We start from the raw sequence: 19,364 nt of genomic DNA on the forward strand, positions 1-19,364 counted from the left end.
TTCCGTTGGTGGCTTCCCTGGCGGCTCAGATGGTAAAGAATCTACCCACATTGTGGGAGACCTAGGTTCAATCCCTGGGTAGGGAAGATCCCCTGGGGAAGAGAATGGCAACCCACTCCAGTATTCTCACCTGAAAAATTCCATGGACAGAGAAGCCTGGAGGGCTACAGTCCATGGGGTTGCAAAGAATTGGACATGACTGAGTGACTAACACTTTCCCTTTCAATGGAGACACACACATAGAGAACAGACTGTGGATACAGGGAGAGGGAACGTAGAGAGGGGGACGAATGGAGAGAGTAGCATGGAAACATATACATTACCATCTGTAAAATAGGTAGCCAGTGGGAAGTTGCTGTATTACTCAGGGAACTCAGACCAGGGCTCTGTGACAACCTTTCATCAAGGTGGGATGGGGTGGGAGGTGGGATGGAGGTTCAAGAGGAAGAGGACATAGGTATACCTGTGGCTGATTCATGTTGATATATGGCAGAAACCGACATAATATTGTAAAGCAGTTATCTTTCAATTAATAATAAGCTTCATTTTTGATCGTGCACTTTTTTCTAAATACTGTCCTATTCAGATTTTTACCCTGGACTACCAAACTGCTATCATCTTTACATGCTGCCTTTGATATCGCCATGCCTACATGCTCAGTACTCAGTCGTGTCCGTGGCTCAGTCTTTGTGACCCTGTGGCCTGTAGCCCACCAAGCTCCTCTGTCCATGGGATTTTCTAGGCAAGAATACTGGAGTAGATTGCCATTTCCTCTTCTGGGGATCTTCCCACCTCTCGTGTCTCCTTCACTACAGGCCAGTTCTTAACCTCTGAGCCATCATTTTCATGTAAACTTTTTGCTTTTGTTCTTTTATGTTCTCTTGATTTTTCTGTAATATTTTAAATGTCCAATGAGAAAAATAGAGACTACTATAATAAATATACATGTACCCACACTCATTTTTATCAGGTTTTAACATTTGGCTATATTTGCTTCAGTTTTTTGTGTTTTCCTTTTTTTGTAAGAAGAAACAGTGAATATAAAAAATACATTGTTGTATACTCTAACCTCATTTTTCTGTCTTCCTCTTCAGATGTAAACAAGTGTCCTGAATTTGTTTTTATTCCTGTGCATGGCCTGGTTGTCTTGTGTGTTTTATTTTATTTTAATTTAAAAAAATTCTCAAGTACAAAGATCTAGGACAGTCATATCACTTAGTTCATGGCATACTATTGTTGTTAGTTTGTGCATGCTTCTCTCTTTTATTTAGCTTTGTTTTATTTTTTTAGTTTTAATTTTACTATCCCGTTTGAAACCTCAAGTTCTCAATTCTGAAAAATTCTTACACATTGTTTCAGTACTGATTCACTGTCATTTCTTTTCTTTTGGAATTCTTTTTAAATGTCCTTTCTTTTCTTTTGAATCCTTACGATGCATCCTGTATATCTTTTAAATATTTTTCATGTTTTTTTCTTGTTAGTTCTTCCAGTACTCTGAGACCCCAAGGTCTCTTTTCTTTTTCTTCCAATATTTTTGTGGTAAACACATATACCGTAACATTTACCATCTTAACCAATTTTGAGTGTATGGTTTAGTGGTAATAAAAACATTCATAATATTGTGCAACCATCACCATCATCCATCTTCATAAATGTTTCATCTTGTAACACTGAAAATCTATACCTGTTAAACATAACTCCCTACTATCCTCTCTCCCCGATCCCCCTAGCAACCACCATTCCACTTTCAGATTTTTGAATACCTAAGAAAGAAAAACCTCATGCAAGTGGATTCGTATAGTATTTGTATTTTTGTAATTGGCTTATTGCACCTAGTTCTCAAGGGTTATCATGGTGTAGCATATGTCAGAATTTCTTAGGGCTGAGTAGTATTCCACTGTATGTATATACCACGTTTTGCTTATCCATTCATCTGTTTATGGATATTTAGGTTGCTTCCACATTTAAGCTATCGTAAATAATGATGCTCTGAACATGGGTATACACATATCTCTTTGAGACCTTGCTTTTCATTCTTTGGGGTATATACCCAGAAGTGAAATTGCATTATCATATGGTAGTTCTATTTTCAGTTGTGTGTTGTTTTTTTTTAATGGAAGTGCTTGTTTTTATGAAAGCACTGTTTTTGGCAGTGCTGCACCATTTGACGTTCCCACCAGGAAGGGTTCCTCTTTTACCACATCTTTGCTAACACTTGTTATTTTTGTTCTTTTGATATTAGCTATCCTAATGGATCTGAGGTAGTATCTTGGTGTAGTTTTCATTTGCATTTCCCTGATGATCAGTGATGTTGAGCATTTTTTCAAGTGCTTTTTGGCCATTTGTATATCTTCTTTGGAGAAATGTCTGTTCACATCCATTGCCCATTTTAAAATTTTCTTTAATGGAGTTTTAGTAGTTTTCTATATGATCTGATTGCTAATTTCTGCAGATTATCTTTTTACCTATTGATATTACTGTTTGATGTACAACAAATGTTTTTTAACTTATATAAGGTACCTTTTTTTTTTGGCCACTTTATTTTTTTAATTGAAGGATAATTGCTTTACAGAATTTTGTGGTTTTCTGCCAAACAACAATAATCAGCCATAGGTACACACATGAAGTCTTTCTTTTTTTTCTATCATTGCATATGCTTTTGGCATCACATCCAGGAAAGCACTGCTAAATCTAGTGTCTTGAAGCTTTGTTCTACGTTTTCTTCTAAGAGTTTTCTAGTTTTAGATCTTTCATTTTGGTCTTTGATTCACTGTGTGTTAATTTTTGAATATGGAGTTATAGGGTGCAACTTCATCTTTTTTAAAAGTTTTCTTGTTTTTTTCTTTTTTGGCTGCATCTCACAGCGTACAGAACTTCCCTGACTAGGGATCAAACCCGTGCCCACTGCAGTGGAATTGGAAGTCTTAACCAATGGACCACCAGGGACGCCCCCAACTTCATTTTTTTGTATGTTTTTTGTTTTGTATGTGGATATCTTGTTTTCCCAACATGATTTGTCAAAAAGACTTTGCTTTCTCCACTGAATGATTTTGGCACCCTTGTCAAAAATCATTTGATGATATATATGAGGGTTTATTTCTGGGCTTTCTTTTCTGTTTGTTTGGTGTATATGCCTATCGTTATGCCAATACCACATTCTTCTTATGACTAATAAGTTTTGAAATCAGAAAGTTAGAGTCCTCCAGCTTTGTTCTTCTTTCAAAATTATATTGGTTCTTTGGAGTCCCTTGAGATTCCATGATGGACACATAGATTTTTTCTATACCTTGGCTATTGTGAACAAAGCTGCAGTGAACATGGAGTTCAGACACCGCTTTGAGATGCTGATTTCATTTCCTTTGGCTATATACCCAAAAGCTGGATTATTGGGTCATATGGTAGTTCTATTTTTAATTTATTGAAGAACCTCCATACTGTTTTCCATAGTGACTGAATCAATTTAACATTTCCACCAGCAGCGCAGAAGTGTCCGCTTTTCTCAATACCCTCACCAATGCTTGTTATCTGTCTTCTTTTAAAAAAGACAACAACAAACTTTTTATTTTACATTGGAGTATAGTTGATTAGCAATATTATGTTAATTTCAGGTGTACAGCACTGTGATTCAGTTTACACATGCAAATATCTATTTCAAATTCTTTTTCTATTTAGGTTATTATAGAATATTGAGCAGAATTCCCCATGCTTTACAGTATTCCTTGTTCATTATCTGTTTTAAATATAGCAGTGTATACATGTCAGTCTCAAACTCTTGAGTCTGTCCCTCCCCTCATCATGAGTTTGTTCTCTTAAGTCTATGAGTCTATTTCTATTTTGCAAATAAGTTCATTTGTATCGTTTATTTAGATTCATACATAAGCCAGTATCATATGCTATTTGTCCTTCTGACTTACTTTACTTCATATGATAAACTCAAGGTCCATCTGTGTTGCTATAAATGGCATTATTTCATTCTTTTTAATGGCTGAGTAATATTCCCTTGAGTATATGTACCACATCTTCTTTATCCATTCATCTGTCAATAGATATTTAGCTTGCTTCCGTCTCTTGGCTATTGTAAACAGTACTGCATTGAACACTGGGATACATGGATTTTTTTCAAACAATGTTTTCTCCAGATACATGCTCAGGAGTGGGATTGCTGGATCATGTGGTAGCTCTATTTTTAGTTTTTTAAGGGGCCTCCATATTGTTCTCTGTAGTAGCTGTATCAGTTTACATTCCCATCAACAGTATGGGAGGATTCCCTTTTTACCACACCCTCTCCAGCATTTATTGTTTGTGGACTTTTTGATGATGACCATTTTGACTGGTGTCAGCCGCTCATTATAGTTTTAGCTTGTATTTCTCTGATACTTAGTGGTGTTGAGCATCTTTTCACATGCCTTTTGGAGAAGAAACAATATTGTAACAAATTCAATAAAAACTTTAAAAAAAGCTAGATTGCTAAGTGAAAAAAAACCAAAAATATACTATACCATATATCTATATTAAACTCTAAAAATGCAGAAATGCAAGAAGTCTGTTACTTTACCTATTGTTTCAAACTAAAACTAATCAGTAATATTCAGCAGTGTATTTTTTGGGTAACAATGAAGAATCTGATTTTCAGTCTGTAAGTCATTGACTTTTAAGTTGTTGTTTTTCTACCTTTATCTTACATATAATTGACTTAACATTTTAGTTGACAAAGCCATCTTTGACAGTAGCTGTAGCTTATATCCTAAATATTACAAACTGATTATTTTTGTTTTGTAGCTGGTATGACCCAGCAGATGTAGTAAAATATAAAATGCCTTTGGTTTAAGACTTGTAGCTAAGTTTCAAGGCTGCTAAGGGGTTGAAAGGCTGCTAAGGGAATGCTTAGTGTGTCTGCCATGTGCCAAATCTATTGAAAAATTTTCTGAAATCAGTATTCAGACTTCAAATTAGCTTTAGAAAGATTCCTGTCATGTATAGTTACAAATTAGCATTCCTTTCTTGGTGACTGAAAGCACATCTGGTAATGAAATTGAGTCCATTGTTAACCAGCTGCTCTCAGTGACCTCAAAGTGACCATCTAGCCAGAAATGACAGTTACAGTAATAGCTGTATTAATAAAGCAAATTAAAACATTAATAATTTTTTTAAATATAGACATTGAATAATGTTTCTTATAGACATTGAATTCACTGATAGATTTTTTAAATTTTTATTTGAAGGATAATTGCCTTACAATATGGATTTAGATCCATATTGTATGGATCTAAATAATAATCCAATAATTGATCATATTGCCTTGACATATTTTCTGGCCAGTTATTTATCAGATACTATTTATTATTGGTTATCTCAACATATAAAATTCAGGTATGAGAGAAATCTTTTCACCAAAGTACTATATAGGTTGTACAAGAATATTACGAAAAGATACCAGTATTTTTGTATGTTTCATGTACAGATGGGGTCTTGGGGGCTAGATAAAGAAATGGACTTTTATATTAACATTATATTAGCTTTTATGTTAGTGTTATACTCTTTTAGTTAAATGTGTACCATATATAATTTTGTTCCTATTCAAATATTTTCTTGTGTTCTTCCCACATCTACTCTTTTCTAAATATGCTATATTTAAATGTTCTCTGGAAGTCTAATGTTTCAGTCCAAAGTAAAAGTCTTTGCTTCAGAAGTGTTAATAATTGAGTTTCTGTGATATGTAATTTTATTTTTTATGCTGTTGTTTAATGTAATTTGTATTTGAAAGAGTTGTTCAGATCTGTGAAAGTCCCATGTCTGTTTTGTTTTAGAATTCAGGAAATTGCATGAAAGTAAAACTGTAAAATTAGTCCCTTCTAGAAAACTTGGTATTTAAAAAAATGATAGGCTCTCATGTGTATGGAGCCTTTGACTGAGACTTTTTGAATTCTTGTATGACATTTTTCTTTTGCTTGCTTTCAGTGATTTAGGAAATTAGGAAACTATTCAAAAACTTCTAAGGCTTCCCTGGTGGCCCAGTGGTTAAGAATCCACCTTGGACTGCAGGGGACACTGGTCAATCCCTGGTCCAGGAATATTCCACATGCCTTAGGGCAACTAAGCCTGTGGGCTTACAACTACTGAGCCTGCACACCCTAGAGTTGAGATTACCTTCACTGGCAGCAAACAGAGAAAGCTCTCATGCAGTGATGAAGACCCAATACAGCCAAAATTTAAATAAAATAAAGTTGTTTAAAAAGGGAGGGGATTTATTTACATATATATATATATGTAAATATGGAGATTTATGTATATATATATATATGGAGAGAGTTATGACTGATTTGTAATGCTGTACAGCAGAAACCAACCAACATTGTAAAGCAGTCATCCTCCAACTAAAAAAAACACCTTAAAAAACATTCTAAACAAAACTTATACAATCATTGCTTCAACTGAAGTATGAATAGTATATCATAGGTTTTTGAGGCACAAGTAATTTCTAATATTAAAAAAAAACAGCTATAGGAAAAATGGTATAAAATTTCTCCCAAGTAAGAGAAAATACATGAAAATGAGAATTGCTTAATACAGTAACACTTTCTGAATTTCTAATTTTAGGTGATGGAATATGAGAATAGGATTCGTGCATATTCCACACCAGATAAAATCTTCCGCTATTTTGCCACCTTGAAAGTAATCAGTGAGCATGGTGAATCTGAAGTGTTTATGACACCAGAAGATTTTGTGCGATCCATAACACCCAATGAAAAACAACCAGAACGTAAGTTGCTGCAGTGAAAAATAAGATTGTGGTATTTATTTCATTATATGCTGCTTTGTTTCTCTGTATCGCCTAAACTATGTAAGTCCATGCAATAATTATATTCACTGTGTAGCTGCTGGATGTTAGGCATTATGCTAGGCTTTAGGAGTAGAAAAGAGGAGCCTATAATCTAAAATGTTGAGATTATACCCCTCTGGTTGAGATTCATTGCTTGTTATAAAACTATTCCTGAAGGCAGTGCATTACAGATGTTGCTCTTTGGTGGGATAGACAGAGATAGTAACAGGTAGTTTCAGGAATGTGATGATTTGTTAAAGAACAGGTGCTATGGCAGTGTAAGTCAGGGGCACTTAACTCAACCTGGAAGTTTAGAGAATGGTTTCTAGAGAATACTTTTAAGTTTGAATAAAAGTTTTGAAGAACAGAGGAAAGGATGTCTCATCTAGATGAACCAGCCTGAAGAAATGAGATGTGAGGAAAGAAAATAAAGGGCTTAATATTATAAGTTAAAGGTAATAATTTACAAATGCTTTTGGGAGACATGGTGGGAAAAATGACTGTGTCATTTTCTTCAGTAAAAAAATCAGTTCTTTCACTGAAGCAAATCATTATGCTGCCCAAAATGTACAAAATCAACTTTTTGGATCACTGAAATCTAATAAAAAACTGTTATAGCAACCAGGGTAATGTTTAATGAAGCCAATACATTTTGGAAAGAAAGTGTTGTGACCTTTTGGTTACCTGCCTACCATGCCCTATTTCCCTGCTTAGCAGCAGTCATGGGAATGGCAGCCTACATTCCTTTTGTGGCTTGCTAGTGATGGGGAATTCAGTAAAGGGCAACGTATAGAGTTTTGTTTTTTAAAAAGTGGGTGTGCCTTTTAACTCACCTGATAGTTTACTGAGCTACCAGCACAAAGATTTGCCTTTTGTTTCACCCACCTCAAAATATCATCTATTTTAAAAATTTAAAGACATGTATACCACCTATAACCCATCAGGCCAAGAGACGGCAGATAGGACCAGCAGCAGACAGACTAAAAAGCTTAGGAAGGAGGATGAGAATAAGGACATTTCAGGGAATAAGAGCTTTGAAAGGCTACTGCCTAGGGAATCCAAAGTGATGCTCAGGGCCTGATGCATACTTGGAAAAGACTTGAGTGGCCTTGTATTTCTTGTTGATAGTTGTGCTCCATGGAAGTGGAGGTAAGTTAAGGCGGAGTTATAGGAGAGTCTAGCTAAACATCACAGAGAAGGCAGTGGCACCCCACTCCAGTACTCTTGCCTGGCAAATCCCATGGACAGAGGAGCCTGGTAGGCTGTAGTGCATGGGGTCGCTAGGAGTCGGACACGACTGAGCGACTTCACTTTCACTTTTCACTTTCATGCATTGGAGAAGGAAATGGCAACCCACTCCAGTGTTCTTGCTGGGAGAATCCCAGGGGCAGCGGAGCCTGGTGGGCTGCCGTCTGTGGGGTCGCACAGAGTCGGACACGTCTGAAGCAACTTAGCAGCAGCAGCAGCTAAACATCAAAAGAGCACCCTAGCTCAGGGCCAATCTACAAACACTAAAATAGCTTGGATGTGTTTTGTTTGTTGGTTTGTTATTTTTTGCATCTAACATTTAAGGAAATTTCTGTGAGAGCACTTGATGACTGCTTAAATAATAGAGCAGAAACTTCACTGATGACACATGAGGAAGAATAGTCTTTGCAAGAATAGTTTGGAAAAATCACTAAAAGTGATGACTGTAGTCCTCAGCAAGTTACAATGTCAGACTCTGGGAAAAAGAGAGAATCTGATTTCCAGAATTACGACATTGCAATATTAAAAATGTCTAATTTTCAGTTTGAAGAATTTCATGGCTTATCAACAATTATCAGAATAGGAGGGGAATAAAAGAAATAGAAACCGTCCCCAAGGAAATCCAGACATTGCGCTTACTAGACAAAGACTTTAAATCAGCTATCCTAAATATGCTCAAAGAGCTAAAGGAACCCATAGGCAAGGGGCTATAGGAAATAGGGAGTATTATGTATTAATAAATAGAGAATATTCATAAAGAATTAAAATTATGAAAAGTAATTGAGTAGGAATTATTGAACTGAGGGCTTCTCTGATGGTGAAGTGGTTAAGAATCCACCTGCCAATTCAGGGGCCACAAGTTCAGTCCCTGATCTGGGAAGATCCCACATACCATGGGGCAACTAAGCCCTTGCGTCACAACTGCTGAGCCTGCACACCTAGAGCCTGTGCTCCACAACAGGAGAAGCCCCTGCAGTGGAGAGGCCTGTGCACTGTACCTTAACTAAGAGTAGCCCTTGCTTGCTGCAACTAGAGAAAGCATGTGCTCAGCAGCAAAGACCCAGTGCAGCCAAATATAATTACAAAATTTTAAAAATTATTGCACTGAAAAGTAGATAAAATAAAAAATTTACTGAAAGAGTTCAATATAGATTTGAGCAGCCAGATTAAATAATCAGAATCTTGGCGATAGGTCAGTTGATGTCCAGTCTGAGGAGCAGAGCAAGAAGAATGAATACAAATGAATAGAGCCTAAGGTACTTGTGGGACAAAAGCAAGAATACCAACATATGCATAATAGGAGTCCCAGAAGGAGAAATTAAGACAATTTCTAGATAGTAAAAGCAGAGGAAGTTTGTTGCTAACTGGAATCCTTTAGGCTGAAATCAAAGTATATTGAATAGTAACCAAAATCATACAAAGAAAATTTTTTAATGATAAAGACCTGTAAAGGTATATAGGAAAACAGAAAAGTCAGTATTGTTTTTGGAGTTTTAACTCCTATTTTGTTTTCTATATGATTTAAAAGAAATTTGTAAAACAACAATTACAGATATGTTAATGTTGATTCAAAGTAGATTATTAATTTAAGATGTTAATTGTAATCCTCAGGTTAACCACTAAGAAAATCACTAAAAAATATACAGAAAAGGCAATGAGGAGTGAATTAAAATAGTACACTAGAAAAAAAAATCAAACACAAAAGAAGGCAAGATCAGAGAAATGAAGGGATAAAAAAGACATGACATATAGCATACAAATAACAAGATGGAAGAAGCAAGTCCTTCCATATTAATAATCAATTTAAATCTAAAACAAATTCGCCAGTTAAAAGACAGAGACTGACAGGAGATTAAAAAATATGATCTACCTATATATTGTCCACAGGAAACTCACTTTAGAATATTGCGTGCCTGCTCAGTCCCTCAGTTGTGTCTGACTCTTTGCAACCCATTGACTGTAGCCCACCAGGCTCTTCTGTCCTTGGAATTTTCCAGGCAAGAATACTGGAGTGGGTTGCCAATTCATACTCCAGGGCAGCTTCCCAACCCACGTATCGAACACATGTGTCTTGCATCTCCTGCATTGGCAGGCTGATTCTTTACCATAGGACATTATATAAAAAATCATTTATATATATAAAAGGGTTAGTTCATCAAGCAGATATAACAGTGATAAATATATGTGTATACACCCACCAAATAACAGACTCCAAAATATGTGAGAGAAAGATTGACAGAATTGAAGGGAGAAATCATTCTACAATAATGGTTAGAGACTTCATAACCCTGTTTCAGTGGTGAAAAGAACATCTAGACAGAAGGTCATTAAAGAAACAGGACTTAACTCTTTATGAACCAACTAAATCTAATAGACATATATAGAACACTTCACTCAAGAGTATCAGGATACATTTCTTCTCAAGCGTACATCAAACATTCTCCAGAATAGACCAGATAGACCATGTGTTAGGCTACAAAACAAATCTTAATAAATTAAAAAATAAAAATCATCAACCAACCAGACACAAAAGGCCACTTATTATATGATTGCTTTTTTAATTTTTATTTTATATTGGGATATTATTTCATTTGTATAACATATCTAGGTAAATCTAGAGATAGAAAGCAGGTTTGCCAGCAGCTGGGTTGGGGGAATGTGAACTGACTGCTTAATGGGCACAAGGTGTTTTTTGTTTATTTCTGTTTTGGAGTGATGAAAATATTTGAAATTAGATAGATAGAGGTGGTAGTTATATAACACTATGAGTGTACTAAATGCTGCTAAACCAGACAGTTTCCATTGATTGCACCGACTTTTTAGCTTTTGAATCTTTTGAATTAGTTTTAACACCTTATTTTGTGACATGTGGAAGGAGAGATTAAAGATGACGTGTGTAAGACAGAGAAAAAGGATTGCGAGATATATTCCTGGGTTTTATGATGGCAAAATATTTTGTACTGTTAAATTATTTCTAATACCCACATGAAATCTAATATGTGTAACTTTAAATAAAACTGTACTTTGCTTCCAGTGTGACAGGGAAAATGAAGCAACACTTTAGGTAGGTTAGTAAAAATTATCTGGTCATTTAAGGAATTTCTCCCCCTTTGGAAAACATTATATATTCTGATTGCTTACATACATTTTGGCATTTAACTTTGTAGTTTTGTTTTTTAATTATTGAAAGACCTGTTATATGGACAGAATGGTTACTAAATGTCTCGTATGCCAAGCATATTTCTGATTTTGATAAAAAGTCAGAATAATGAATAATTGCTTTTCTTTTAAAATAGTAATCATGAGGGAAAATTGTAATATATTAAAATGAGATTCAGGAGAAAATTTGGCTTCATTTTTGTTTGCTCATGAACACAAATTTCCACAAATGTTGATGTAGCAGAAGTAAAATATATGTTATTCCAGTGTGGGTTGAAACAAAGAAAAGAATGAGGCTGTTTTTTTGTAGTTGAATTTGTCATCAGATGGTTGGACTCTAGCCAGTAGCTCATATTTCAGCTTTGTTTTGTCATGGCTTTCACACATACTGTATCCCAGGATACCTAACAGATCTAAACTTGTAAGTTTTAGTTTTAGAATAGTTCAAAAATAATCACAAAGCATACACAGCCCTAAAATTAAGCAGTTTTTAAGTGCGTAGAGTGCTAATGAATTTCAGTAGCAAGCTGATTAAGAATATTTTTGTACTGAATACCAAGAAAGTTTAGGGTAGCCATAGGTAAGCAGGAAGGACAATAAAAGGACTAAAAATATGTAGTGTGTGACTTGAATATGTCTCATCTCCTTTCTGTGCAGCCTTAATATCATCAGCATCTCTGTGTACAGTGGATAAGACAGTTGCTTGCTGCTTGTAGTAACCAATTTTGCATAGCTAGCCAATGACTTGGAGAAGCAGCAGCATGGATAGAGTTTTTAAAGTACTTTGTAGAAAAACTTGAGCTTTGATCAGAGCAAAGAGGATCTCTGTTTCCTTTCCACCGCATCCCACTGGCTGATCTATTCATCTTGATCTGATGTTATCTACATGGAAGACAAAAGGGATGTGAAAAGAGAAGGGAGAGATCATACTATGAATTAACTTGTTCAGGACTCCATATTCTCCTTAGAATAAGAGTCACGCCCTTAGTGATACTCTTACTAGAGAGCCATTTTTTATCTTACCTAGAGCACTTTTCGGAGAAGGTGATGGCACCCCGCTCCAGTACTCTTGCCTGGAAAATCCCATGGGCGGAGGAGCCTGGTGGGCTGCCGTCTGTGGGGTCGCACAGAGTCAGACACAACTGAAGCAACTTAGCAGCAGCAGCAGCAACAGAGCACTTTTCGTCTAAGACACATAATTTTACCCTCGATTATATTCAGTGGTTTTGGGTCAAGTTGGTTATGTAGGAGGATCCTGACCTCGCCTCCTCCCATGGACACTCCAAATCTACAACTGTATAAAGAAGAATAAGAAACTCCAAAACTAGATGAGCCACTCCTATACTCCTACACATCAGACAAATGAGAGAAAACCCACACCGAAATGGGTAGAAAAGGCTGAGACACAATCTCGCCATAAACTCCACTCCTGGCACAGTAACCAGTGGTCGGGAGGGAACTCACAGATCTGAGCTTCTAACTGAGGAGTAGGAGGTTTAAATCTCGCATCTGGCACCCCAGCTTTTGAGACCTACACCTGCAAGGTAAGCCCCAGAATATCCAGATTTGAAAGCCAACGGGACTTGCATCTGAAAGACCCACAAGCCTATAGTGAACTAAAGAGCAGTTCTTTAAGTGCTCATGCCTGGCTACCCTGCAGGGACCAGTGCAAAGGCAGTTGAGTGAAAAGTGCCCAGTCTTTCTGTGTAAGAGGCCTATTTGCTTATCTTACAGCACTGGCCTGAGAGGTAGACATCTAATTTAATACATATCTAGGAGCCTACTGAAATATTCTCCAAAGACAGAGGCTTGCACTCTCCCTCTGCCTTGTTCCAGGTCTCCAGTCTCTCCTTGAGAAGTGCTTGTGCATATCCAGTGCCCTGTTCTTTGCAGCAGCTGCCCAAGAGACACCCCTTGTTCACCTGCCTCTGGTGGGCAGCAGGGTTTATGTTCACAGGTTCCATAGGACTGTAACAAATACAGAAACCATTCTTAACTGGCTACCACCCTCAGGGCACAGCACAGATGTAGCAAATTGAAACACCACCAGTATTTCTGTGAAACAGGTACCTTTGCTTATCTTGGAACTTTGGCTTGTGGAGAAAGCTTCTGGTTTAATACACATCCAAAGACATGCTGAAATACTGTCTAAAGATTGTAGAGGCCAGTAGGAGCCATTTTTGCATACCTTTCTGCCTTGCCCTAGGTCACTGGTGTCTCCCAGAGGGGGATTTGTGTGCATGTCTAGCATCCTGGTTTTGCAGCTGGCACCCAGGACACATCCTTTGATCACTTGCCGCTAGTGGCCACTGGAGCTTACATTCTCAGGTCCCATAGGGCTGTAACAAATGGAGAAACAGTTGTTAACTGATTAGCCCATGCCAGGGCACAGCACAGATAACCAGCATGAAATACACCCCAGTCTTTGTGTAAAGAGGCTTACTAACTTATCTTCATGGCTGTGGCCTGAGGGGAGGCTTCTAATTAAACACACATCTATGGTCTGACTATAAACTTCTTCAGAGACTGGGCAGGCCAGTGGGCATCATTTTTGTGCTCTCCCTGTACCCTGTCCCAGATTGCTGGTATCTCTGAACAGGGAGCTTGTGTATATGTCTGACTTGCCAGCTTTTGTGACTGCCACTGGGAGGGCACATCCTTAATAGCTTGACTCTGGTGACCAGTGGGGCTTGTGGTAGCAAACGAAGTAGCAATTCTTAATTGTCTATCACGTCAAGTCTTAGTGCCCAGTTGAGCGACTGAACAACAAACAAAAACAAAACAAGCAGTACAGATATACTAATTGGACGTATTCCCTGGTGACTCAGATGGTAAAGTGTCTGTCTACAGTGTGAGAGACCTAGCTTCAGTCCCTGGGTTGGGAAGATCCCCTGGAGAAGGAAATGGCAATCCACTCCAGTATATTGCCTGGAAAATCCCATGGACAGAGGAGCCTGGAAGGCTACAGTCCATGGGGTCGCAAAGAGTCGGACACGACTGAGTGACTTCACTTCACTTCACTTCACTTCATACAGTGGTGAGACCACCAGCATAATCAAAATAATGAATATATTCATCACCCCCTAGGATGTCTTTGTGCCCGTTTGTAATCCTGCCTTCCCACTTTTTCCCTGGCAAATCCCAGGCAACCACTGATCTTTCCATCTTCCATATCCTGACTGGTTATCTATTCCTGTCTCTGTCAATTATTGAGAGAAGGGAGTTGATCTCTGACTTTTATTTGTGAATTTGTCTGTATCTTTTCAGTTCTATCAGCTTTTGCTTCAGATGTTTTGAAACTCTCTTACTAAGTACATGCACGCTTAGGATTATTCTGTCTTCCTGGTGAATTGACCCTCTTTCATTATATAATTGACCCTGTTTATCCTTGCTAATATTTCTTTTGCTCTAAAGTCCACATAGTCTGATATTTATGTAGCTACTCTGTCTTTATTTGATTCACTTTTCATGATACATCTTTTTCCATCATTTTACTTTTAACTTACCTATACGATTGTATTTAAAACAGGTTTTTTATGGACCACATGTAGTTGGATCTTGTTTTTTATCCAATATGACAGTTTCTACCTCTTAATTACTATATCTAGATGATTTCTATGTAATGTAATTTTTGATATGTTTAGATTAAGGTCTACCATTTAATTGTTTGTTTTCCCCTTTTATGTTACTCTTTTACCTCTTTCCTGCATTCTTTTCAGATTATTTGGAGATTTTTAAAAAAATTTTGTTTACTTATTTATTTTTGGCTGTGCTGAGTCCTCCTTGGAAGAAAAGTTATGACCAACCTAGATAGCATATTGAAAAGCAGAGACATTACTTTGCCAACAAGGTCCGTTTAGTCAAGGCTATGGTTTTTCCAGTGGTCATGTATGGATGCAAGAGTTGGACTGTGAAGAAAGCTGAGCACCGAAGAATTGATGCTTTTGAACTGTGGTGTTGGAGAAGATTCTTGAGAGTCCCTTGGACTGCAAGGAGATCCAAGCAGTCCATTCTAAAGGAGATCAGCCCTGGGTATTCTTTGGAAGGACTGATGCTAAAGCTGAAACTCCAGTACTTTGGCCACCTCATGCAGAGTTAACTCATTGGAAAAGACTCTGATACTGGGAGGGATTGGGGGCAGGAGGAGAAGGGGACGACAGAGGATGAGATGGCTGGATGGCATCACCGACTCGATGGACCTGAGTCTGAGTGAACTCCGGGAGTTGGTGATGGACAGGGAGGCCTGGCATGTTGCGATTCATGGGGTCGCAAAGAGTCAGACATGACTGAGCGACTGAACTGAACTGAGTCCTCCTTGCTGCACAGGCTTTTCTCTAGTTGCAGCGAGCGGGGTTGCTCACTAGTTGAGGTGCATGGACTTATTATTCCAGTGGCCTCCCCCATTGAGGAGCACAGGCTCTGGGGTGCACAGGCTCAGTAGTGGCATGTGGGCTGCACAGTTGCAGTTCCCAGGCTCTAGAGCACAGGCTTAGTAGTTGTGGCATGTGGACTCAGTTGCTCAGCATATGGGAGATCCTCCTGGATCACAGATGGAACCTGTGTCTCCTTCATTTAGGTAGATTCTTCATCACTGAGCCACCAGGGAATCCCTGAAGATTTTTTCATATTTCATTTTAATTGATTTTGGCAGAGGAATTTAAGTATATTTTGTTGTGTATCTTTAATGGTTGCTACTGGGATTATAATATATCAATACATAGTTAATTTTTTACACTTTACTAAGAATTTATAGTTTACTGCTTCAAGTGGAGTATTCTCCCCAGTTTATGGTATAGTATCATATGTATTAGGCTTTCCTGGTAGCTCAGCTGGTAAAAGAATCTGCCTGCAATGCAGGAGACCCCAGTTCGATTCCTGGGTTGGGACTCCCTTCCTGGAGAAGGGATAGGCTACCCACACCAGTATTCCTGGGCTTTCCTGCTGGCTCAGACGATAAAGAATCCACCTACAATGCGGGAGATCTGGCTTAGATCTCTGGGTTGGGAAGATCCCCTGGAGGAGGGCATGGCAACCCACTCCAGTATTCTTTCCTGGAGAATCCCCACGGACAGAGGAGCCTGGCAGGCTATATAGTCCATGCAGGAGTTGGACACAACTGAGCAACTAAGCACACATCATATGTATTAGAGCTACATAAGTTGAAAACTCTTCCAGATACTGTTTTAAGGTTTTATTTCGACTGCCAAAATAGTCTGTTAAATTTATCTGTAATAAGTATTAGGTATTTCTGTTGTTCTTTATTTATTCCTAAGTTACATATTTTCTTCTGGTATCACTTTCTTCACACTTGAAGGATAACATTTTTAAAGCAGTTCTGCTGATGATGAATTCTCTTGGTTTTCCTTCATTTGAGAACATTTTTATCTTGTCTTCATTCTCTTTTTTTAAGGTTTTTTTTTTTTTTTTTTTTTTCAAATATTTATTTATTTATTTATGACTGTGCTGGATCTTTGTTGCTGCCCACAGTCTTTCTCTAGTTGTGGGCAAGCAGGCTCAGGAATTGTTATGCATGGGCTCAGTTGCCCCCAGGCATGTAAGATCTTCCTGGACCAGGGATTGAACCTATGTCCTTTGCATTATTGCAAGGCAGATTTTTAATCACTGGATCACTAGGGAAGCCCTGTCTTCATTCTTGAAAAATATTTTCACTAAATAAAGAAATCTGGATTGAAACTCTTCTCTTTCAGCACTTTAAACTGCCTGTTTTAAAGATTTTTTTTCTTTGCCTTTGATTTTTAGCAGTTAGATTTTAAGCAAAAGTTTATCTCTTGTATCTGATGAACTTGAACTATACTTTGTTTTGTTGACTAACATAAGCTGAAAATACAATCATTTATATAAAATTTTAGGATAATTTTCTGCATCCATTTTTTAGAAAAATTCTTTAAACTGAAAAATGAATCTCTAAATATTGAAGCTGGGACTTCTTATGTAAAATTATATAGTTTCCATTTACTTAAGCTCTAATTTTTAGATTTTATATATGTGATTATATATGTGATTATATCAAAATTATATATATGATTCAGTTCCATTTATGTCTTTTGACAAAATGAGTAGCTATCATCTTTAAAACAAATCTGTTAAATGTTCACTCAAGAGCTTCAACTGAGACTATTCTTATATGCACATTTACATTATTTTTAGTGTGGATTCAAGATGGGCAACTGCCATAATTTAAAAAGATTGTTAGACTTAAAATCGAAAACAATCATTTAATCCTTTTGAGGGTCATCTTTCTCATTAATGAAAAGGAGGAGATCATGTTTAGGTCACTCTGTTAACATTAACTGACTGTGGGAGTTCTTTGAAGAGAAGTTTGAGAACCATAGAAAACACCCTAGGCATAGCAGCATAACATCCCATGTTTCTAAGTTAAGACCCAAAGAATGAGGGTGGAGAAATGGAAGGGGAGTCATCTGATTACATTTTCAAATAATACATGCTGTGTTTTCAACTTCAGCATACTCTCCCTTCCCCACTGTAACTGAGCCTATTAGAATTTTAAGAGAAGTAGGGAGTAAGGATAGAATGAAGTAGTCCATCCACATTTCCCATATTTCACCCCCCAACCATGTTAAGAACTGATCTAATCCAACCATCCCCTTCATTTGACAGGTAAAGAAATCTAAATATAACAGGATGAACCAATCATGTATTTCAACTAAGTACTTTATGTCTGTATTTGCTTTTAAATGACAGGAATTCTCAGTACATGCCAGGCTCTCCTTACATGCCCCTTCCTTTTTTGGGGTAGATGCCCATGGTAAAATATGTTCCCAACTATAGTAAAGAGCATTCAATGAAAAACATAAATCCATTCAAGTTAACTTTTGAATTCTTTTGGATATTATGGTAATAATGTGAAATGTAGCTAGTCTAAATTGAGATGTGCTATAATTGTAAAATACACACTAGATTTAAAAAACTCAGTATAAATACAATGTAAAATATCTCAATAAGTTTCATATTGATTATATGTTGAAATCATGCTGCTGCTACTGCTAAGTCACTTCAGTCGTGCCCAACTCTGTGTGACTCCATAGATGGCAGCCCACCAGGCTTCCCTGTCCCTGGGATTCTCCAGGCAAGAACACTGGAGTGGGTTACAAGTAAGTTTTGTTCATTTTACTTAAATGAGAAATGTTCTGCTAATACTTTCTGAATTATGTCATCTGTATTTCTGAATGAGAAAAGATCTTGTGTGACAGAAGATCTTGTATAACAGAAGACCTTGTATTGAGTCTCTGTTTTTCTATAATTCACTCTTCTATTTTCTCTTTTCCATTCTGTTGTCTTTTTGGCAGTGGTCCAGGGAGATAACTTTTTGTAATTTCCTGACAGTATATTAAGAAATATGAGGAAATGAACAATCACAGTTTTGTTGTTGTTCAGTCGCTAAGTTGTGTCAACTCTTGCAGCCCCATAGAATGCAGCATCACAATCTTCCCTGTTTTTTACCATCACCCAGAGTTTGCTCACATTCATGTCCATTGAGCCAGTGCTGCCATCCAGCCATCTCATCGTCTGTTGTCCCCTTCTCCTCCCGCCCCCAATCTCTCCCAGCATCAGGGTCTTTTCCAATGAGTCAACTCTTCGCAACAGGTGGACAAAGTATTGGAGCTTCAGCTTCAGTATCAGTCCTTCCAATGAATATTCAGGACTGACTTCCTTTAGGATGGACTGACTTGATCTCCTTGCAGTCCCAAGGGACTCTCAAGAGTCTTCTCCAGCACCACAGTTTGAAAGCATCATTTCTTTGGTGTTCAGCCTTCCTTATGATCCAATTCTCATATCCATACATGACTACTGGAAAAACTATTGCTTTGATATATGGACCTTTATTGGCAAAGTGATGTCTCTGCTTTTTATTATGCTGTCTAGGTTTGTCATAGCTTTTCTTCCAAGGAGTAAGTGTCTTTTAATTTCATGGCTGCAGTCACCATTCTCAGTGATTTTGGAGCCCAAGAAAATGAACTCTGTCACTGTTTCCGTTGTTTCCTCATCTGTTTGCCATGAAGTGATGGGACCAGATGCCATGATCTTAGATTTTTGAATGTTGAGTCTTAAGCCAGCTTTTTAACTTTCCTCTTTCACCTTCATCAAGAAACTCTAG

At 37.5% G+C, this 19,364-nt stretch overlaps 1 protein-coding gene across 1 annotated transcript in view; it reads left to right on the top strand.

Moving 5' to 3' along the window:
- Positions 1-19,364, top strand: part of MICU1 (mitochondrial calcium uptake 1) — a 226,668-nt gene that overhangs the window by 42,569 nt on the left and 164,735 nt on the right. Inside the window, exon 4 of the mRNA XM_068982144.1 lies at positions 6,598-6,760. Coding sequence (XP_068838245.1) covers positions 6,598-6,760 — 163 coding nt within the window. The remainder of the gene's footprint in view (positions 1-6,597; positions 6,761-19,364) is intronic.

Source organism: Capricornis sumatraensis, chromosome 10, assembly GCF_032405125.1.
Source record: "Capricornis sumatraensis isolate serow.1 chromosome 10, serow.2, whole genome shotgun sequence".
In the NCBI taxonomy this organism is placed as follows: domain Eukaryota; kingdom Metazoa; phylum Chordata; class Mammalia; order Artiodactyla; family Bovidae; genus Capricornis; species Capricornis sumatraensis.